We start from the raw sequence: 23,570 nt of genomic DNA, 5'->3' as shown, positions 1-23,570 counted from the left end.
CTCTTCGTTCCTGCTCCCGGTCCATCAGCGGCAGCGCACATCCCGCCTTCTCCAAATGCACCTCAGCCCGTGAGTGATCTGTCCTCTGGGCGGAACTCGGCAATGGCTGACCAGCCTCTACTGCTGGATGGGGTTTCAATCGTGCAGCGTGAGGAGAGTTCTCCAATGGACCTGTCTTCAGCACCTCCGTCCGTGCCGCCGGCTTCCCGCAGTTCTCAAAAGCGCCCATCAGGAGACGCTGCACATGATTCGTCTTCTGCCAACTGCAGCTCACAAGGCAAGCGTTCCTGCCCAGCGTATGCCAACCGGGTGGATGTGCCGACATCGGAATCGGTATCGTATAAAGTGGCCACTAAAGCTCTGACAGCCAAAAGCCTGACAGACATTCCGAAGAGGATTCTTCAGGCGAAGCTGGACGAGTGACTTGTAAGAAAATGTTTTCGGGGCTTCACGTCTAGAACGAAATCTAATACCATCGCTGTGTGGCTCCCGACGTTGGCTGCTGTCGAGCGTCTGCAAACGCTCAAGTGCATATCGATTACAAGCAAGATCTTCGTGCCGGTCCAGGTGTACCTAGTAGAAGATTCGAACCTACAACGTTGTGTTGTTTACAACGTCGACGTTGCCGAAGACAAGACGACCCTCCACGGTGAGTTGCACTGTCCAAACCACCGTGTCATCCAAGTGCGGTATATGGGAAAGGGGCGCTCGCGCATCGTCGTCGTCGTCATCGTCAGAAAAATAGGAGCAGAAAAATAGGAGCACTCGCCAAAAAAGAAAAAAGGAAAAACAAAGACGTTTGGGGCCCGTACGGGTCCCTTGTTCACAATGTCAGCGGATGGGCGAAGGTGGTTACTTATGTACGGTGCAGGTGACGTAATGAGCATGCGTAGATCTCAGGAAGATTACCCCTAGTTCGGTTTAATACATGTGGTGTCGTTTGGATGTCAAGTGATTCTAGAAGTAAACGGGACGATTAATACTTCTCCGTCGCGATGACTAAGGCGTTGTTCCAATCGATGGCGTGGGATGCAACTTGATAGTGTTCAGCAAAGGCATTTTCTTTCGTGCGGCCTTTGGCAACGTCATTTTGATGTTTTAAGCGCCTGATAAAATTGCCTGATTCGCCGATGTATGCACCTTTGCAGTCCTTGCAGGGGATCTTGAACACCACTCCGGGGAATCTGTTTCTTTCAACCCGGTCTTTAACTCTGACAAGTTTTTGCTTCCGCTTTCTTGGTGGCACGTGGGCGATATGGACATTGTAGTCCTTGAAGACCCTGGCTAAGGCCTCGCTCACTGCTGGAGCGTAGGGGATGCTTGCTCGCTTGCTTTTCTTGGTGGCCGTTGTTTCCGCGCTTCGACGTGAACAGCGGCGTTCTGCAGTGATAGCTTGTTGGTTGTTTATTCCCAGTACGATTACACCTCAAGACAAGGCCAAATTAAATCGCACAGCAACTTTAAAAGAACATGGTACTAAAGAACGTTCGAAGTATGCATGCTGAAAGCGGAAAGTAATGAAGTCTCTCTTAATTTCCTTGAACGGGCAGAAGTGAAAAAAAAATGGTCAGCCCCAATTTTATTGCTGGAGACCACCGGGAAGACGTTTCCCTCATCCACCCAAACTTCGAGCAGTTCCCTTCAGAGCGCCTTCGCGGTGTTCCTGTGTGCTGGTTTCGTCCGGGCTGTATGCTCAGCTGCTGGCCTCCCGAGTCGTCGAAGCTCAGTTCCCTTGTACGATGGCGAGCAAGGCCTTCCTGTAATGTCCCGAAGTGTCCGACTGCGAGAGAGAGAGAGAGAGAAACGTCATTTTGCGCCGGAGAGGAAAGGCACGTGTAGGGAGCTGCCAGCATTAACTACTCTGTCCCGACAACAGTGCACGCACGCAGTTATAAATCGAGTAGATGAACCGCCAAAAAAAAACACAGCACACAGGAAAGGAAGACACGAGACAGGCGCTACTTGCAGCTCATCCGTGCTCACAATCGTAGCGTCGCCAGCAGGTCACACATGGCGCCCGTGAAAGGTAGTGTCAATCGAGTTACTTACGAACAGTACTGCAGCCACGTGGGCTATTCACAGGCTATACTTACTGCTGTCGTAGCTTTATTATTCCGTCACAACTAATCATGCATTTAAACGAGAAAAATGGCGCTACTCAGACGATCCCGGGATAGATGGGATGGGACAGGGAAAGGCTTGCAAATTTAACGCCATTCCCTTCGTCTCTGTCTTGGGGTAAATAGCGCAATCAGGCTCGTTGAAAGCGAAATGCTCCAATTCGACCAGCAACGCATCCTGCTAATCGGAGGTGTTCATCAAAGATTCACTTCGAGTCAAGGCCTCTTGACAGGTAGTTGCACACTACATCCGCACAGTACCCTCATGGCTATCCTCGCAAAGCATGCGCGATAAACGCTTTTTTCTTTCAATAATCTTTCGATAGCCCTCCGGTATGGCCTTTTCGGAAGCTCCCACTCTTGCCCTCGCTACTCCATCGCGTGAGGTGTACCGTGACAGGCAATGTGATATTCGTATATGAACCGCCAGCTCTCTAAGGCGGCCGAAATACAACCGCGCATAATCTGAGCAATATTAGGGGGGAGGGGATTATAAAACCCCTTCAGCCGACCGACATATCCGACATGAAGTCAGGAGTATTGCGCATCATACGAGGCCGCAAAGTTGTCTTTACGAGCAGAGTAATGGTAGAAACGCAAAATGGCACCTTCTAAGTCGAGATCTCTCCCCTGTTTCAGCCACTGAGTAAAAGTTGAGCTCAAATTAGTTTCATCGTCATCGAGAAAATTACGTACACATCAGGTAAAAGGCCTCTCCCACTTATCTCTGTCCCCTATTCAACTCTGTCCTCCGCCAGTTGCGGCCGCCTCATCCCAGCCTACTCCATAATCCCACCTGCCTGCCTCTGTTACCCTCTGCTAAGTTCATCTTCCTTTGGAACCCCCTCCATTACCTTAAAGGACCACTTCCGCACCACATGCCCAGCCTACGGCTATTTCATCTTGATTTCAGCTTGTATACCACAAATTGACTGCAGTTCCCGTCGCCAGCAGACATAGGCGGAGAGAGACGCTTTCTGGGGCTGGTGAACTTTTATCGACACTTATTTTTGAATCCCAGATTGCGGAGCTCTGCAAGCCCCTTAACGGCATTGTTGATGAAAGGTGTGAAGTGGCATTGGGGACCCGAGCAAGAGGCGGCACTACGCCATCTCACTTGCGCGCTCGCGGAAACCACAGAGCTGAGGCTGTTTGACCTGAACAGGAAATTTGTGGGCCACACGACGCTTGTGACCTGGGCTTAGGAGCAGTCCTGCTTCAAGATCACGAAGGTAGCCTGAGACCGGTGGCGTCCGCTAGCCGATCATTAACTACCGAGAGAGAAACTATTCCGTGACCGAAAAGGAATGTCTCGCGATTATCTCCGCTCTGCGGAAGTTCGACTATTACGTCGACGGAGTCGCCTTCGTGATTGAAACTGGTCACATGGCACTCACGTGGCTGAGGTGCCTAGGTGCGCCGAGCGGACGCATAGCGTGATGGCGCTACTCCTCGTTAAGACTTTACCGTGCGTTACAGGAGGGGTAAAAACAACGTGGTGGCAGACGCACTTTCGCTTGCGCCGGTTGATTACGTGGAAAGTAACACTGCCCACACCGCTTGGAATTCGTCAGTTCAGTGGTGAGCGTTTTCAGCAGAAAGGAGCTATTGGAGGTACAGCGGGAGGATCCATTTAGTCGAGAAGTGTTCGATGGGCTCAGGGAGCCAGGCGGCGTACATGGAGGCCACTGGTATTGTTATCAGTGCGGGGCGCTCGAACACAGCTGGTAATGCTGTGAGCGCGATGGATACCTATCTGCTCGACTCCGATGGCATCCTGCTGAGATATATCCCCTCCGAGAAGGACACGCACGAGTCCTTCAAGGTGGTGATACCACGCACGATGAGAGGACAACTTTCACGCTACTTTTATGACACGTGCATCGCTGGGCATGCGAGTGGCCCTAAGACTTACCTCAAGTTGTGCCGCCTCGCTACCTGGCCTGGCATGAAGCGGGATGCGATTCGCTACGCCCGCTCGTGGGACGTGTGCCATGTATACGGTCAAGCCGCGTGGGGGACGCACACCCGGGCTTATGCAGCCGATCAATAGCCAGGGTCCTTGGCAAATTGCGGCTCGTGACATCGTGGGGCCTTACCCCAGGACTCCGAGTGGAAACCACTTCCTGCTCGTTGTCGCAGAACATTTCAGCAAATGGGTGGAACTGTTCCCACTTCCAAAGCTGACGGCACGCGTAACCATGGGGAAGCTGCTCAGGTGTTCACACGATTCGGATACCCCGGGCAGTTGATAACAGACAATGCATCGTACTTCACTGCCAAGCTCTTCGTGGACTCCTGTGCGGCCCTTGGCATTAAGCACTGGAGAACAACCACGTACCATGCCCAGGCGAATCCCACTGAACGCGTGACCCGCAATATCAAGTACGTGCTTGTTGCATTTGCGTAGACGCTCAGCGACTGGGACACCCGTCTACCCCCGAGATTGGGTTTGCTCTCAGGTCGACCGTGAACCGCTCGTCTAGGTACACACCTGCCGCTCTCAGCCTTGCCAGGCAGCTGACGAACCCGGTAGAACTTCCTCTCCAGGTTCGCAGCAACACCCCGATTGCTTCGTCGGCGCGCCGAACAAGCGACCGGGCTGCGCGCGAGGATGATGGAGGCTTCACACAAAGCCCGCCGGATTCTGAGCACTGCTCGGGCCCAGCAGAAGGCGCAGTATGATCGCTACAGGCCGGGTGACCGGGTGTTGAGGCGCAATCACGTCCTGAGCGAAGCCAGTAAGAAATTCTCTACTTCTCTGGCGCCGAAATGAACGGGTCCGTATGTAGTTCGGCAGAAACTCTCCTCTCTCGTATACAGGCTGGCGGACTTGACGCGAAGACCGACCGGCGGACCGGTGCATGTCTGTGTTCTCAAACCATACTTTGACAGAGGGAACGATTGGCCGGTGGAAAACACCCTCCCCCGCCAGCAGGCAGCCGCACCGAGAGGCAAGGCTCGACAACAGAGCCCAGCGCCTCGTTACAACTTGCGACCATGGCAGAACTAACTGTGGCCAACGTGCACGGAGTAATTTCTCCTGCTTAATATGGACGGAAGACTCCTTCCATATTTTGCACTGTAGCTTCCAGAGCGAGCACACGCTTTCTCTTCGGAAAAGACCGAGCGGGGTTAGAACTTAAATTTAAAAAATGTAAAATGCGAAAATAACAAGAAAGAAAAGACAGCATTGCAGCCGCAGGCCACCCTTGGCATCGAGCCCGGAGGAGATCTTACGGACGCTGAGACGACCGTTGCTGCTTCGAACATCCGAAGGCAGGCCGTTTGGAGGGCGGCCACATTCCAGAACCAAGAGCCCGCGGTCACCACCGAGCAGCCAGGCCGAGAACAAACAGCTTCCGGTCGGCCGTGGGACGAGCGAGCGCAAATTCGGAGAAGCCGGCGCCAGTGTCTTCCACAGCGAATGCTGCAGCAAAGCCGCCTTGGAGTCCCCAGTTCCCCGCGGCAGAGGCTTCGCCCACGAAAGCAGCTTGGCATCCCGCTGGGCCCGCCTCGCATGCCCTCGGCGGGAAAATGGGTCGACGCGCCTTTGCCGGCTCCGCGGAGAGGAATAGGAGGCGAGCCAAGAGCGAACGGTTCAACCAGCTTAGTAGAGGCCTGCTGTACGCTCTGCAATGGGGCAACACGGTGCGTAATTCCCCCAACTCTGCCTTCCTCCCGCGCGTCCCGGGAAGGCTGCCTTGGCTGACTAACCCCCTGAAGCGGGACATGCGGTCATCGACCCTCATTTCTTGGCTCCACCGTCGTCCATGGCGTCCGTCTGCACTGGCTTCCTGTCCTGGCGTCCACGGAATTCGACGACGGCACCGCTGGCTGGGAGCTGAAAGTTTCCTTAATTGGTTTTAAAGTTAAACGGCGTTTCGCCGGCCCCACTCGGTACTCCCCTCGGTGAACGCAGTCGCTTCTCGGCCGTAGGGCAATTTTAAGGAGGGAGGGATGTGGGGATAAACGCGAATCCCTTGTATCATAGTAACAGCCGCGCGTAATTATCACGCGATGTTATGCGCGCGCCGTTCGGGAGGTTTTGCGAGGAAGGGCACTCACGCTGCCCCCCTCTTAGCACGGAAAGACCTCCTCTCCCCATCATGGGTGAAGGCGCGGTCGCGCGGTTCTCCTGGGGCACGCTGGTCGTCTGGCGGGAGCGGTGCAGACGCACGGACGCTGATCTGCCACGGATTCCGCTGCCGTTATCGCCCGGCCATCGTGTGTGAACTTACCGCCGTGGGCCGTGAGCGAGGAGCCACGCGAGGTGAGCGGAACCTCCCCCCCCACCATTATATGTGCGTTCCATCCTTTTTGTGCATTTCACCCCCGTACGCGAGCGGAACACTCCATCGTTGCGTCGGTTGCTTTGTTGCTTGCTGCTAATTGTATTGCTCAGGAGCATTAAACGCTCATCCGAGTAGAATACTCGTGTTTGTCCCCTCTGGTCCGAACCCGCCGTGGTTGTGACTTACCGCACCGCGGATTGGGGGTCACAGCTCTGACTGCTAGGGCTGGCACACTGGTGCTAGAGAGCAACTACTGCTTTTAGCGCTTTGAGCATTATTACAAGAAGAACCCCCATAACTTCTACGTCAACACCGCAACGACTAAGCATCCGCACAACCTCAAATATTCCTTTCTTTCGAAATTTCAAGCCGACATCAAAAGGCTGAAAATGCATAAATCCACGTTACTTACTGCCCCTTCCTGTTACTGATCTCTACTGTCCTCAAAATCGCCCCGTCCACAACAGTCTGCGTCGCATACCTGAATGGCGCTAGCAAGAGACACCTTGTACTTGTCGAGGTACTCCTGTTTAATCAGCTCCAGGTCCTTCTCGCATCGCGACACCACGACTCGCTTGAGCACCCTGTCGTTGGTGCCGAGGCCCTGCGATAGATCAACAAGGGAGTCCAGCGTCGAATGCTCTCTATAACGCTACTTAACGGCATTGGTTCTGTACACCATCGAGAGCTCGTCTCAGAAGAAAATTGTCCGCATGATAGCCTCGTTTGTTATATTTTTGACTCACTGGCACTTCTGTTGTCCGGTAAACGCACAGATAGCATGTGCAAAAAAAACATGATGTGCTCTTATTAGGATATCTTTATTTTGGAACGGAAACGTACATTATGTTCTGAGTTGTGGCCGCGTTTAACGTAGCAAGACAGAGCCGTAATTGCACACTTCTGAGTCCGACTGTGAGTCGAGGACTCGAGCTCGTTCGCCCTTGGCCTGACTAAACGGCTAATTTCCGACCGACGGGAACACCTCTTTGCTTCATCTGCGCTTGATGAACAAATCTAAATGCACGCCACTAGATTCATGCCAAGAGTATAGTTTCAGGGGGAGGGGGAAATGGCAGCTCTAAGAGTGGGGGCAACGCAACTATGATTTCTTGCTGACAGCCGTTAGGTGCATGGCATTATGGCGAGGAAGGCTAAGCTTTGCTCGCCATGCTTTGGCCAAATCTGAAGTAATACTAAACTGACGCTTCGCCCGAGCGCTGATGATGCCAGAAAACGAATATTCATAATGCTAATTTGCATTTCAAATACTTAGCTTTAATTGTTGGTAAAGGAAGTTATAACAACTCACCTTCATGGCATGGTACAGTGTTTCCGCAAAATAAAAGGGAGGACTGTAGACACATTTAACTGTAAATAAAAAAGGGCCAGATTTAAACATGTCACCATGTATCAACTGCAAGTAAACATGCCGCACGCGTTTCTTAAACCTATGGGCAGCCGAGTACACTCGCAAATGGTATTCTTAATCAGCGCCCATGAAGATCTGAATCAAGCCCGCCGAAAACAAGCTCAGCTGCTTTTTCGTTCTAACCGGATAAATAAATTTATTTCGACTATCATGGACCACTGTGAATGTTCAAGACCATTGATTAGTTCTTTTCACTGACAGAAAGAAAACATATGCGCCAGCTTATAAATATGTAGGCGCGAAACAAATTTTTTGGCATGCCATAAACAACACCTTGGCTTTCAATCACCGCCGCCCAGGTCTCTCATCATCCTTGCATTTATCAAAAAGGCAGATACAAGTCGTTCCCGTAGCAACAGTTAACCACAAGACATAGAACTGGCGAACCAAAAAAAGCGTTAAAATCCATAGCGCAGCAACAAAACAGCGGACAAACCCAAGCGCTAAATTGAGCGTTAGCGCTTGTGTTTTTCCCCAGTTTTGTTGCTGCGCTGTGGATCATAACGCATACCCACTAGCCCGAACCTTCAACTTGTCAAAAAGAGCGATAGCAGCTAGCTTGGCCTGACTAATCTAGTCGATCATGTTAGAGACTGCAAATCTTGCTTCCCTACATTCCATCACATTTATGCATTGTACAGTCACACAACACAGTTAACCAGGGAGATTATGGAGGCTTTTTACACGAAGAAAAAACTAGATTGTTCGTTAGCATCCCGTCCGTACGCCTGCATGGCAGTGAGGTTCGTTTCCTCGACTCCACGTAGCTACACGTCTGTTAGCTTTGCTATCTTGTTTGTTTGCCCTCTTTATATTCCTTGCTTCCTGTGAATAAACCTTCAGTTGTGAGTTATGGCTGGTGCTGTTGTTTTCTTTCCTTGTTGCCCTCGTCTTTTGCGATATTTTATATATGTATCACCAACTCGCCCGTCTTGCCATCGTGCTGACAGGTAAGCCCTTGGTCAGCGAGAAAATGAACCCACGCACGGCGGAGCGACTCCTGGCCTGTACGAATTCCTTTTGGAGTTCATTTTGAGAGACCGCAACCAGTATCAATAGAGGACCCCTCATGCCTACCAGTTAAGTGCCGCTATCATTTAATCGTTTGTTCACCGGAAAGATCGTAAGGCACATAAATGCAGTAGAAGGACAGACGCCCAGAAACCTGTCCAAAGAGCGCGCGAGTGGCGCGCCCTACGCTGCATCAGCGACATCTGCCGTTGGCCTACCGGCTCAAGGCAGCTTGTTCGTAGCCTCCTCTGTTTGTCGTTGAGCGTGCATGGAGTGTTCAGCTATATCGTGTCACAAGAGAGAAGGCGCGGTTGCATTGCGCTCCGTTCGCTACTGGAGGCGCTGACTGTAACGGCGGGCGAAAGCGCTAATGCTCACTGCATGCTGCGTCGCGCACAATACGCGCAACAGGCATGGCGCTCCACCCCTCCTGGCCGTCGCTCAAAAAGGTGTCCCAGGCGGCGGCCGAGTCTCACAGCAAAAATCGGCAACTGTGGTGCGAAACAGTAACGTAGTACGCTCAGTGCACGCGCAGCGACAATTAAGCTATCTCGAACCCGGGGACCAACGGCAGGTGTGGCTTGAGCGCTGTATAGAAAGGTGTGGACATCTGTATAGGACGGCAGACCACATATACACAAGTGCAAAACACGGATGTAAATGACCTGAGGCAGCTCGATACATATCCGAAGGCTCTGACAGTATGAGCGCGAGGTTCGCCGACTTTGAGGCAAGCAAGGCCGCCAGCTAGGGCCGTTTTTCGACAATGCGACCGGCACCTAGTTGCCAGTCGCGAATCGCCTCGCTCTATGGTGGCATCGCTCATGACGCAAACAAATGCGCAGGGCTCTGAAAGCGTTTGCGGAGCAAAACCCTGTAACCCCCTTGAGGTAGCGCAAGACCCCGGAGGCATCTTGTTCAAAACCAAACAGGGTGATGACCCAAAATATAAAATTTTGAAGATTAACACGCCATGCGTGGGCAGAAAAGTAAACTTCTAATTCCAGTGGTTGACACCGAAACACTGAAGTATGTGCAATTCCTCGCTCATACGGGTCACATGCGCGCCTGTAAGCTCCCAGTTAAGTACTGCCGGATATTGAGTTTTGGGGCGACCTCTGCAGAACTCTTGCCACGAGATAGTTTTTTCAATTCTCTGCGCATTACTACGGCTCCCTCACAGATTCAATTTTTGTCAATTCAATTCAATTTTATTTACATATATACATGTAAAGATGACGGGAGTACAGACAAAAATCAAAATGAATTCGGCTTGACGGGGTTTGCACCCCCTACAGAAATGGGTTACAGATGTGGGCTAAATAACATTTTGCAATGAAGCGTAGCGTAGCAACTTGCAGGAATGGACGCACTCTATATTACTGCACATCGCAAGTGAAAGCAGGCTTTCATGGCCTCCAGCTTTTTCATTACGCCTTCCATGGAAAGTTTAATCCACCGAGGTTCAATGCGGGGTTCCTTTTGTCAACATGACAGATACGAGGCGCCGAACGTGCAGGCGAGCAGTACACACCGATGGCCAGGAAACCGTTTTTGAGGTCGCCGCTCATCTCGCTCTTGATGGCCTCCATCACAGTGTGGTTGGCGACTGCGTGGTATTCACGGAAAACCAGCCGCAGCTGCTCGTAGCTCTGAGTGGCGATGATGCGGTTGAAGGCCGACACGTCCGTTCCCCAGCGCTGCACTCCTGCTTTGTGCAGCTCCTGCAGGCAGTCGCGGGAAGAAAGCGAAGCTGCACAGTCTCGGGCGCACAAACAGGGTCAACTCCTTCCCCAGGTTTGAGCTAGGCGGAATCCTATGGCGCCCGAAGTGCTGCTTTGTGCACATATTCTGGCCGCTCATCTCACCCAAATATATTCCATAGCTCCGAGTTCATTCTCGTATGTGATTACTATTTAGGCTTATCTGTTGTTTCATTGCCTTGAGTGCAGAAAGAATGCGCGGGCAAAGGAATGAATTTTGACAGCCAAACTATAGCAGTGAAGGGCGAAGGGAGGCTTTTCAGAAAATACAGCGCCAAAATCATATTTATACGCATTTGCGGGGTGCGTCATAAATGTCCCAACACCGTTTTACCATTTTTAGCGAATCGAGATTGAAGGGTTCTTTGCTAGCACTTGCTTACTGGCCCCTGCAACATAACACAATGTTTTTCATTCAGTTTATTCGTATTTTACATTAATCACAGCTTCCAGGCGTTGTGAGAATGACTGCACCGCAGCTTGCATGCCCTGCATGGGAAGTAATATTATATGCTTGCTCCAAGAACTTCGAGGACTTCCACAATCGTGTGCTCCTCTATACGCCAACTCCCGCTTAGACAAATCCTCTTCTCGTCACCATGACTAGCGTACACTTTTCGTTTCACACACTTTTGTCTGTATTCTAGAACTATTTATATTCTCTTGCTTGTAGGCAAACACATTCCGAAGTTCCATCACACTACACTTGGAGTTGGCGTCACGGCGGCATGGCGACTTTTTTCACGTTCCTCGTTCCCTAGCGATCGTTCACGTTCCTTTTTTTGTGGGAGGGGGGATTTTCCCTAGTAGAATGCACAGTGGCATTTGCGGGATCCGTCGAGCACGTCATGCGTGAATGTTTTGTGACCAGTGCTTGGTGACGCCATGAACATCAATTTTGCACATCTACATCTCAATGAAAATAGTCGCCATTGACCGCCTCGTCGGAGTGCGACAAGGTGATAACAGCCTTAACCCCCCTCACCCGCCTCCTGCCGCACGCCTTTCGCATCACAGCCGTCGTTCCTTTGACCCCTCCTCCCCTCCAGACGCTAGCTACTGCCCTCAGTCACCCCTTATGAAGGAGCCGAGTCGGCTTTGAAACATTGGGTTAAAATTAAAATTTTTGGTTGGAGATGTGCAGTTTATTATGTCTTCAAACCCAACCAGACAGGCAAAAATCTGCCAAAATGTTTAGTTTTCAATCAATTTTATACCTTGGAGATTTCAAATGGTGCTCGTTTAGATTTGTTTACCAATGTAACAAGCCCCATGCGTGTGAAAGCGCATTTTACTGTGAAAGACGAGTAAATCGCCTTAATATTTCGCAAACGTACTCTAAAACGACTGAAGACAACTCAAGGAAAGCTAACAGAAAAATCTGAAGGACTGCAGGCGTATGGAGGACGCAAAGTTCGTCACAGTACCTACAGCACATAAAAGCATCAAATAATAACATGCGCGAAGCTCTAAAACGCAATTCAAACATGAGAGCTTTTAGGATGATCTGAGCGTGAAATAGAAGAAAGTTATACAGTTTTGTCCAATCTTTTATGTGTGGGAAAACAGAAAACAACGCTCTATGTTGGGCGTATCACCTAAAGCGCGTTATACTGAAAGGAAATACAACCGCCGCAAAGACTTCATTTCAAACTCTTCACAGCGTAAGTGCCAAACAAGCTTTCAGGAGCGCTACTTTGAGAAAATCGGGCTTAGGGAATGCGCATAGGATATACAAGGCCTCGTTTTGCGGGTAAACACTTCCAGCGAAGAAAAGAAATGACCTAAGCAGGAATGGTCATTTCCACGCCTGTCTTAACTCGAGTTATAGTTCAGCGATTCCGAGGTTCACGACAGGACCCGCGAATTCCCAACCGGAAGTGCCCAACTCGCCAGTGGGACTTCTTTTCACAGGAGAATTATGGAGCTCACAGCGGCGTCGTTGCGCGCCCGCACTGGATCCAGAGGTGTGTTCTCGTCCCGCTGGGCCTGCAACACAAATACGAGGGCGAAAACGCGGAAGCGCTCAGCGGTTTTCAAAAGCCGATGGCGGTGGCCGCCTAGTCGCTCCGAGGAAGTAGAATATTATTATTACTTCGACTTCCTCGGAGTGGCGATGCGGCCATCGCCATCGGCTTTTGAAAGCCGCTGAGCGCTTATTATTGCTGTTATTAATATTACCGCTATAGAAGCCTACAAGCCCTCAAAAAGCTTAGAAAGACCTCCTGTCTCGGTGACAAAATAATAATAATAATAATTAGTAGTAGTTGTAGTAGTAGTAGTAGTAGTAGTAGTAGTAGTGGTGGTAGTGGTTGTGGTAGTAGTAGTAGTAGTGGTGGTGGTGGCGGCGGTGGCGGCGGCGATGCCGGTGGTGGTGGTCGTGGTAGTAGTAGTGGTAGGAGTAATAGTAGTAGTTGTAGTAGTAGTAGCAGCTGCAGCAGTAGTAAGAGTAGTAGTAGTAGTAGTAGTAGTGGTGGTGGTGATAGGGGTAGTGGTAGTAGTAGTGGTGGTGGTGATGGTGGTGGCGGTGGTTGTGGCGCTAGTGGTAGTAGTAGTAGTATGTAATATAATGTAGTATGTAGTATGTAATGGCTTGATATATACCCCTTTCTACGTGTATATATGCATTTGTAGTTTTTCTTTATGTCTAGAGCCATGTGAATGCGATAGCACGACAATTGTCTCTGTATGTAGAAATAGGCCTCACTATTGATTCTACGTTGTTTCTTTTGATTCATGATAACTTGTTTTATTACGTGTTATTTTCGTTTCTCATGATCGTTATGACTGCGCTTAGTTTTGAAATGTTGTGTTCTGTCGTCCGCTTAGCTCTCTCTCTTTGTGGAAGCAATTGTGTATTTTATATGGGGGGGGGGGGGGCGGGAACCAGTCAAGCTGTCCAGCTTTTTTTCCCCAACCTCCCCCATGATGTTGATGGCAATAAAGGCTATTATTATTATTATTATTATTATTATTATTATTATTATTATTATTATTATTAGTGGTGGTGGTGGTGGTAGTAGTAGTAGTCGTGGCAGCTGCAGTTGTAGTAGTAGTAGTAGTCATAGTGGTAGTTGTAGTAGTAGTCGTAGTAGTAGTAGTGGTAGTAGTAGTAGTAGTAGTACTAGTAGTAGTAGCAGCAGCAGCAGCTGCAGCAGTAGTAGCAGTAGTAGTGGTTGCAGTAGTGGTAGTAGTAGTGGTAGTAGTAGTAGCTGCAGTAGTAGTAGTAGTAGTAGTGGTAGTAGTAGTAGTATTAGTAGAAGAAGTAGTAGTGGCAGTAGTAGTAGTAGCAGTAGTAGTAGTGGTAGTAGCAGTATTATTAGTAGTAGTTGTTGTGGTAGTAGTAGTAGTAGTAGCAGTAGAAGTAGTGGTAGTCGTAGTAGTAGTAGTAGTAGGGGTAGTAGTAGTAGTAGTAATAGTAGTAGTGGTAGTAATAGTAATGGTAGTAGCAGTAGTAGTACTAGCAGCAGCAGTAGTAGTAGTAGTGGAAGTAGTAGTAGTAGTAGTGGTGGTAGTACTGGTAGTAGTAGTAGTAGTGGCAGTAGTAGTAGTATTAGTGGTAGTGGTAGTGGAGTGGTTGGTGGTGGTAGTAGTAGTAGTAGTAGTGGTAGTAGTAGTAGGTGGTGGTGGTATTAGTAGTGGTTGGTGGTGGTAGTAGTAGTAGTAGTGGTAGTAGTAGTAGCAGTAGTAGTAGTGGTAGCAGAAGTAGTAGTAGTGGTAGTAGTAGTACTAGTAGTATTGGAAGTAGTAGTAGCAGCAGAAGCAGTAGTAGTAATAGTAGTAGTAGTAGTAGCAGTAGTAGTAGTAGTAGTAGTAGTATCAGCAGTAGTAGTAGCTGTATAGTAGTGGTAGCAGTAGTAGTAGTAGTAGTAGTTGTAGTAGTAGTGGTAGCAGTAGCAGTAGTAGTAGTAGTAGTAATAGTAGTAGGAGTAGTAGTAGCTGCCGCCGCAGTAGTAGTAGTAGTAGTAATAGTAGTAGGAGTAGGAGTAGCTGCAGCCGCAGTAGTAGTAGTAGTAGTAGTGGCAGTAGCAGTAGGAATAGGAGTAGCTGCAGCCGCAGTAGTAGTAGTAGTAGTAGTGGCAGTAGCAGTAGTAGTAGTATGTGAAAACGTTACTTATAACACACCCATTTCGTCAGATGAAAATATCTCTCCTAAACTAGGGCTACCAAACTTCACATCCTTATTAAATAATAATCTTTATTTCCGCCATATGATATGACACGGGAGAGTGGCAGCAAGAGCTGCCTCCTAGGCCAGCTTAACAAGGCCGCCGGCCCCCCTATACACTTTACAGCAAGGCATGGCACATTACATACAAAACAGGAAGAACCTGCCGGACATAAGAAACTGCAGATTAATAACTACTTTAAAAGAAACGCAGGTTTATACACAACAATGTATGATTCATTTCATTTGTTTGTATCAACAAACAAGCAAACGAAACAATAAAAAAAGGAGCAAGCAATAGGTTCCTGAGGCAGTTTAAATAACAGCAAGCAGGAGTGGAATGGTGATGAGTTAGGTAATGAATAAAAATATATTCATTGCTTGTTTTAACAACATTCAATGAAATAAGTAAATCTAGAATGAGAAACCCGACAAGGAAAACATATAAATGGCAGAGAAACATTTACTGTGTAATAAAATACTTCCGAAGTCCTCTGAATTTCATCATTTCAAACTGAATATGTGCGAAATGTAATCTTTTTAACAGTCTGGGTAACTTGTTTTGTAAAGTTTGTAGGCCAAAGGCTGTTTAAAGGTTTTCACTTTCCAAAGTTCTGCGTGGCGTGTCTGGCGTGTAGCAGTATTTTGTTGTACCCTGGCTAGATTATGTAGACGTGAACCGTTATTTGCCTTTTCATCCTTAATAGCCTTCCAGAGATCATAATCAAGATATTTAGTAGCAGGGAATATGTTGTATTTGCTGAACAAGCGATATGTATGTGAATTAAAAGGCACATTTTCTATTTCTCTCAACTATTGTTTGTGTAACTTGTGAAGCCTCTGCAAGTTTCCGTAGGTCGTTTTAGCCCAAACGAAATGACAATAATTAGGCGGATATCAAAAAAAGCATTATAGATTAGCTTAAGAATATTTGGTGGCAGTACATAACGATTGCGGAATACTAACCCTATTACCTGAGCCAGCTGTATTAGCATACTGTCTAGGTGAGCATCCCATGGCATACTTTCCTGGAAAATAACCCCTAACGTCTTAATAGTGGAAGTAATTTCTAGAGGAATAGTGTTTAAATAGATGTCTTTTCTTTAGCTATTCGTTTGTTCGTACTTCGAAAGAAATCAACTTTTGTTTTGCTTGCATTAATTTGTAGACTATTTTTACCCGTCCACTCATCCAATTCTGCAAACAATACTATTGCAGCACCGACAAGTTCGCCGCCAGTGCTACCTGTTGGTAGTATGCTGGTATCATCCGCGTACATGATAAATTTAGCGGTTGTATCAATATTCACAATGTCATTTACGTAGATGTTGAATAAAAAAAGGTCCTAATATAGTTCCCTGCGGGACACTCGACCAGATGCGTATTGAGTTAAGAGAGGTCGTTGTTTATGACGGCGATTTGTTTCCGGTTTTCCAAGTGGGAGCTTATAATAGAATCCGATTTTCCACGAAAGCCGTAGCGCTGAAGTTTATTAAGATGTGAGGATTGATAGAGTCAAACGCTTTAGAGAGATCAATGAATATCCCTAACACAGATTTACCTCTTTCAATCTGATTTTAAGATGTGTTCTTTTTGTTCTAGTAAAGCGACCTGTGTGCCTAACCCTTTCATTGATACAGTTGTCCTTAAGCACTAATGATACAGTGAATTAAAACAGGAAACTACCTCGAGAAGACAACTAAGAAAAACATAAGATTTACATTGTTCCTCGGTCAAACACCAGGTATGTTGCGGCCAGGCGTTGCGCTTATGTTCCGGTTACTCTCTACGAACTGCCGCATGAAATCTTTACGGCCACTTCTAGAGGGAAGCTGAGAAAAATATTGAAGAACGAATGGTAACGTTCGTTTATGTTGAGTCAAATCTGTTTCGCCTTGTTAGAATATGCGCTGTTATGCTCTTTTCAGATTTCGTTTGAATGGAATTACTAATTTTTAGTGTTCTCTTTTTCATTTTTGTTATTTTGTTTTCTTTCCCTACAAACGCATGATTTATATTTTCTGTCACCATATTTTTTAGGCACGGTCCTACAAGCCATCTAAAGGCTTAGACAAGCCTGACTCGCGTGTATTACTATTGAAGGCGACAAAATAGTTATTCTTCTTCTTCTTCTTCTTCTTCTTCTTCTTATTATTATTATTATTATTATTATTAGTAGTAGTAGTAGTAGTAGTAGTAGTAGTAGTAGTAGTAGTAGTAGTATTGCACAGTAACGACCAAACATGCAAGTTAGTTGTTTTTAAATATGTATTCTATTCTTACATTGCACATCGAGACCAGAAGGCGCCGGAAAGCACCAGATGTGTCCCCAATGACGTCCTTCTCCAAGTCTTTCTTGAATACTGGAAATAAAAAATAAATCTCACGAAACGTGATGTTGTGTGTGAGCGTCTTGTCATCTTTGAATAGAAAAAAAACCCGCAGCAGCTTGTATTATGAGATGCTGAGCAGCATCGCGTGCTATTAAAGGCAAATTTAACTCGATGTTGCAAAAAAGCATTCAGTGATGTCTACATTTTTACCGAGTAGGCAACCTTTTTCGCACTTTGCTGAGGAATACCACGTGATAAATGTAAAAAAAAAGATGTGAATATGCTGCCTCATGCCTTCAGCGTCCCAAGCGCGCGCAGTTCACTCGGAAATTGCCCTTGCGCTGCAGCCATTCGAGAATGCAATTTGCCAAACACATCCAAATATTTCCACGAACACAAGGCACAACGAGTGCAAGAACAAAAAAAAACTGCGAGCTAAGCGTCACTCACGCCACCGTCCCATGGACGTGGTGCGTCGGACCAAAGTTCTGATTCAATCCTGCCAGCTACGAAATTCCGTCTGAAAATCCGGCCATTGCCAATGACAAGCCTTAGGAGGTTGACAAATGGTGGCGACATATACGGGCTGAGCAAACTCAGTTGGGGAAGGCTTGTAATTTTTTTTCCGTTCATTCTATGCGTACTTTCCTGTGAATACTACAGGACGCGTGCCAGCCTGTTAACCTTCGAGTTTGGGCGTTCATGAGGTCTGTGAGGAGTTTCGTGTCTGGTAGGATCAAAGTGCCCCGACAGTAAATCCGTACTTGAGAGCGAAAGGAGAAACCAAGGCACACGCAAAGCACCCGCAAAGTCGACGGCTGCGTCTAGTGCTCAGTGGCTCACTTCTCTGGTAATGGTCCTTGATGAGCCTGATGTCCTGGTTGCTCTGCGTGCAGAGGATCTCAACGAGGCACTCTTCGTCCGTGCCCAGACCGGCGATGGCCTTCCGCAGCTCGCGAGCAAGGTACTCATGCAACGGATACAGCAGTCCCTCAATGATGTCCTCGAGGTCACCGCGGAAGGAGCACTTCGCGTCCTCCACCAAGTCCTGCGATGGTCATACAAAGGCCATCCCCGATATCTTTCTTTTCTTTTTTTTCTCTCTACATTAAGCTCCTTCCAGCTCCGGTTTATCAAGCAAGCAGAAATCTGAATGGAAAACTTACACGTCCAAACGATTGCTTGTATGTTGTGACTATCTCCTGTCGCTGGGGTTCCGACCGTGCACACAAGATATCAATGATCGCCGCGTGGTCTGTAGCTGAAATTAACACAAGACAATTCAGTGGATCAATTGATCTAACACTCGTTTACGTTGCTAACCAGCCAACAACAACAACTGCTGCACGTTGGTCTCGTGCGTCACGTTGCTAACTACTCAGCATAGGTGTCCTGCTAGAACACCCCAGCTGATAAAGTTGTGCGACATTAACAGTTGTGAGTACGTCATTAAAAACTGAAGGCGGCAAAAGTAGTAAGGAAAGAAACGCATTCTGTGGGCAGTTAGCACAGCAATTTAACCATAGAAATGGGACCAAAATTGTTAACGTTCACATTCGGAGAGTCTAAAACCCCAGTTCTACGCTTTTTATGAAGTAGTCAACTTCATTTTAGCCCGCTTGTCTGAGCAAAAAAAAGAGTTGACGTAAGAAAGACGACAGAAAAAAACGCGCGCCACCACCTTTTGATTACCATCGCCACTCGCCGATGGTGACAACAACTTCAGTAAACAAAACACGTTACGGAGCTTGTACACAAGCAACATGTTAATAAATGTAACACTCAATTTATACAAGAAAAGCTGTGACAGATGTGAAGTAGAACTAGATAACATCTTAGAGGCCTAGCAGATTACATAAACACTACACACTAATTAATAAAATCAAGGAGATTAACGAGAGACATTTACTTATTTATTTTTACATAGTGAAGAACCTATGGGGCTATTTTAGGAGTGGAGTTAACAGTTCACAAAACGGCAATGTGCCACACGCAAACAAAAAGTTTACATCAATCAAGTTTGAATAAAAAGCTCGAACAATGTGATAGGCTGTTACTAATGAATTGAAGCAATGCACAATGAACACAACACAAAGAAATCATGATGTGGCAGCGACAGCTGTTAAAAGTAAGTTTAATGGAAGAGACCGCGTTATGCCAGGAATTAAGCAACAGTGTTCTATAATACGAGGAAAAAAGCTGTGTATGATATATTAGTACGGGCGAAGTATGGCTTAACATTAAGGTTGTGATGACTCCTTGTTGATCGGAGAATATCAGGCGTAAGATAGACATTTGGTGTAGCATGATAAAGTGAATTGACGATGCAGTGCAAGAACTACAGTGAATCCACCTGACGGCGCACGGACAAAGGGGTTAGGTTTAAAGCGGACACGGCAAAAGAAGGTGAAAAATAGCGATCATATCGACGATATATGAACGTGATAGGTTTCGTTTCGATACTCTCGATTTCATCAATTTCAAATTGTTTGTGAGGATTGCAGACAGGAGACGCGTACAATTACGGGACGAATTAAGGATTTGTACATTAATAGTTTCTTTTGGTACATTATAGCTAACGTTCTCCTCAAATACGCAAGCGTTTTTAGTGTTTTAGTACCAATGAAATTAATATTTTTCGCCCAGGACTTGTTAGTGGTGAAAGCCTTTATGTGCTCATGGCCCGCCAGAGTCTCCATTCGCGTTTCTGTCACACAAGCTGTCAATAAAACTGGTAAAAGTTGACAAGTCCACGCTTATGAAAGAACGGATTAATGACTTGACGCTAGAAAAATGTTTAGATAGCCTGGTACTCGCCAGCGTGTCCGGTCGTGTTTATGTCACACTGTAGGTGTCAATGAAACCGATTAGGTCATCGATGACGCCATCAGTTCTGTAGTATAAATCGTACAAGTTGAAATAAAGCTAAACGAAGAAGACTCACTCGAATGACGACTGTACAAATTTTCATAACAATCGCATAGTCTTTGATTAGTAGTTTCAGCACACAAACTACAACTGGGGCAGCAACACCGCAAACGGCTTCTGCGACATCGCAGTTTACATCACCAAAGTGCCCCGTAATTGTTTTATTATAGCGTTACCGCGCATTTTTCAACTTTACTAAAATAACGATAAGATGGACAGGCTAAGCATGATAATCACATCTGAAGGCACGAAATCATGAGTTACTGGTGACGGCAATTTCGAGCCTATAACAGAATCACGAAAACTCTTCCGTGTGCCACAACCAATAACCCTGCATTGTATACGCTAGCTAGACATTCTCATCACGAGCATGCTGAGGACTTAATAAATTCCTCCACCGCTCTACTGTTTTCGTCGCTACGTCTGCAGAAACTGCTTATGCACGTACTACACGTGTGTGCCTAGCGTCCGATGGTTACGGTAACTGTAGCGCTGTAAGTTAACGCTATGACAAAACTCGGCAATGAAAACTCACGCAGTACCACGAAAGTTTGCCATTAAGTGAACATGTCGGTGGCTCTGGCATGCGGTGTAGACAAATCAATGCTTGATGAGCATGATGATGCACCAATAACAGAGCAATAATACAGTTATAAAAAATGCACATGTGGCACGTTACGTCCAATGGTGTTTCTTCGGTTAAGCGCTGGTCTCTGCACTTACTCCATCCTCTCATGGCTTTTTTCAGTGCCTCCACATCCTGCTGGACATTGAAATTCATGTGCGTCTTGAGGGTTCCCTGCAGGTACAACAAAATAAACTTTTAGCTCCTGAATTAAAGGGAAAAAAAACTGGACAACTTTTTGGTACCTTTCAAATATGCAAATATTGCTCGTCATTTTTTAAGGTCTTTGGGAGCAGCACATAAAGGGACACTGTAGAATGTCTATTAACTGACACACCAGATTTATTTGATGCCTGACCTGCCTTGCAGAACGCTAAGCCTACACTCCAAACGCATAAAAAACTCCAATAGCCTCGTTATCCTCTTAAATAAGGCAATCTCAAATAGCCGCCATCACATAGTTCACGTGCACTCCGCGATGCCACTCATTGCTTCAGTGTCGCTGTGCACTTAAGCAGTTTATTGGTTCTGTCTCACAGAAAACCAACCCATTTACCTGAAGACATCCGCAGCAGTCGCTTGTATATGCATGCATCAGAAGACGCATTCACCATGCAATACGCTGGCAGAATGGCACATACCATAGGCGGAAGCGTATACATGCACAAAAGCAGCGGTAAGTTATTTGACATATATGGCCATCTCTGTCTAGATATAACGGCTGCTAGGGATCAATCAGGAAAGCTCAAGGGTTGTAAATGCTGAGCATTTTAAACAGCCTGTAGTAATCATCGGCTTTCTTGCGCGCTCCGGAAAATGATGCTGAGGATGCAGCACAGCTTAAACATGGATTGCACACGGAAGGAAGGAAGGGCGGGAGGAAGCGCCCTCTTGCTACTGACTTACGAGAGGCGGAGACGCGCCGATGAAAACAAAAACAGTGCACTACACAGGATGCCTCTTTAAGCCCATTGTCCACCTCTCTAGTGGGCAGGTTGCTGTCTCTTACTACAAAACAAATGACGCGCGTCTTTATATGTTACGTCTACTTGACTGCTGCAAACGTTTGCCTTTTTAAATGGGGTATTAGTGTGGCACTGGGCACCCGTGTCGGGATTAGGCTACAGTTAACATATAGTGCATTCGAAAGCAGCAAGGGAGACAGATATTGCATAACCTCAGTAGGTAGACCACCACGCCCAATATGCGCCAACCGTGATTTCGGCTCCATTCCGGGCAACATCTTTTGTCCAAAGTGACTACTCAAATATCTTTCCTCTCAAACCAGCAAAACATGGAAAAAGCGGTAACAGCAATACCTGCCTCCACTGTCCCTGCCTTCAAAGACGGTTGGCTTCCTTCGAATAGAACAATCTCTGGCTACAGGGCCACTTCTCATGATCCCGAACGCTATTGACAATCCGCGAGGAGAACAGCAAGAAACAAGAACTGTCAACACGCGAACACAACCGTTGAAAGGGTTAAAAAAAAAGCGCATTAAGAAGTCGGCCTCCATTTTCCTCACACTCTACCACAGTGCTCTACTGTTTTTCGCGCACCGACAATAACCGACAAAGCTTTGACGTCAGACAGTGCGCAATGCTGTGGGGAAATGTACTGTGCATGACAATTTCCGGCAGACATTCATTCACGCTGAATAAATGGGTGCACATTTTTCTCTCGTGGCAGTCCGTTCTGATTCTGATAACCTCTTCAAATTTACTGCAATATGCTGAGGAAACGCCAACGCTGAGGGCAAGACGGACGAAAAGAAGCGCCAACAACAAGGGTTCCGTTTTGGTCGTTAGTCCCGATCAACCCATTTCAGAGCTATTGCCGTCCATGTGAAGTAACATTAACTGCATCCATCGAGACGAACACTTTTCTTCCGCGTCGCTCTTAGCGTCGTACTGTGCTTCGATGAGGGCGAAAATTTCCAGTGGCAATTCTGCATTTACTCCAGTGGAATGACCAATTTTTTTTATCAGACAGAAGGAGTTTTCAGTGAGGAGTTGAGAATATTTCTGCCGACGCGGATTTGCCACTACACTGGCGGCTTACCTTTCCTGGAGCGTAACAGCTTGCCCCGGCCACCGTGTCGTCATAGTACCTAGGAGAAGTCTCGTAGTAGGCCGCGTCCCTTGCCGGAGCTGTGTTGGGCGTTGTCGGATGGTAGGGCATGCCGCTCACGGGGCCAGCGTAGTCAGACCTAGAGTAGCCGCTTCCACTGTATCCACTTCTTGACCCGTACATAGACTGCGCACTGAGGGGCGGAGTGGCATAAGGCGGGTAAACGCCACTGGAGTATCTTGGTAATGGTGTCGGTGCCACTCCCCAGGTGCGGTGCTGAAAGGGGCCAGGTATGGGGGACAAGGAAATTGGCGATGAAATGCCTTCCGGCGGGAGGCCGCTGGACTGAGAGGGAGGGCAGTATGTCTCAGGTAAGGGGGACAAAAAAGTTGCCGAAATGGAAAGCTCCGTCGGGGCGCCGCCAGACTGAGGAGTGTAGTAAGTCTCTGGTGAAACCGGTTCCAGGCTCGATGATACGTTCCCTGGAGGAAAACGAAGTAATACCTGTGCTACACGGGCACGTTCGAATGACATCTGAGTCGATTGGCATTCGAGACTTGGAAAGGCATGAGGACTCGACGGACTTCCGCGGCGCTACACGACACTTTCCAAACGCATTTGAAATTTCCTCAGCTCGTTTTCAGTGTACGATGAAGAAGGCGGCGGTGGTTACACTAGTGCGACAAAGACACTATCACGGTCAACAGCAGCATATATGATTGTAGTGGGACAAGTTTTTGAGGCCAACTACATCGACGAATCCGAACGGATGACGGTCAGCCTTCATGCCTTCGGCAGGCTGTCGGCAGTGGGGAAACACGCTGA

General features: G+C 47.5%; 1 protein-coding gene across 1 annotated transcript in view; it reads right to left on the bottom strand.

Moving 5' to 3' along the window:
* LOC144118597 (annexin A4-like) overlaps positions 1–23,570 on the bottom strand; it is a 36,362-nt gene that overhangs the window by 4,185 nt on the left and 8,607 nt on the right. Inside the window, exons 3-11 of the mRNA XM_077651494.1 lie at positions 22,737–23,227; positions 20,774–20,849; positions 18,289–18,383; positions 17,966–18,170; positions 17,073–17,152; positions 12,554–12,610; positions 10,393–10,582; positions 7,728–7,786; positions 6,897–7,019 (exon numbers count right to left, since the gene is read on the bottom strand). Coding sequence (XP_077507620.1) covers positions 6,897–7,019; positions 7,728–7,786; positions 10,393–10,582; positions 12,554–12,610; positions 17,073–17,152; positions 17,966–18,170; positions 18,289–18,383; positions 20,774–20,849; positions 22,737–23,227 — 1,376 coding nt within the window. The remainder of the gene's footprint in view (positions 1–6,896; positions 7,020–7,727; positions 7,787–10,392; positions 10,583–12,553; positions 12,611–17,072; positions 17,153–17,965; positions 18,171–18,288; positions 18,384–20,773; positions 20,850–22,736; positions 23,228–23,570) is intronic.

This window comes from Amblyomma americanum, chromosome 1 (assembly GCF_052857255.1).
Source record: "Amblyomma americanum isolate KBUSLIRL-KWMA chromosome 1, ASM5285725v1, whole genome shotgun sequence".
Lineage (NCBI taxonomy): Eukaryota > Metazoa > Arthropoda > Arachnida > Ixodida > Ixodidae > Amblyomma > Amblyomma americanum.
This window is presented reverse-complemented; position numbering and strand designations above follow the sequence as displayed.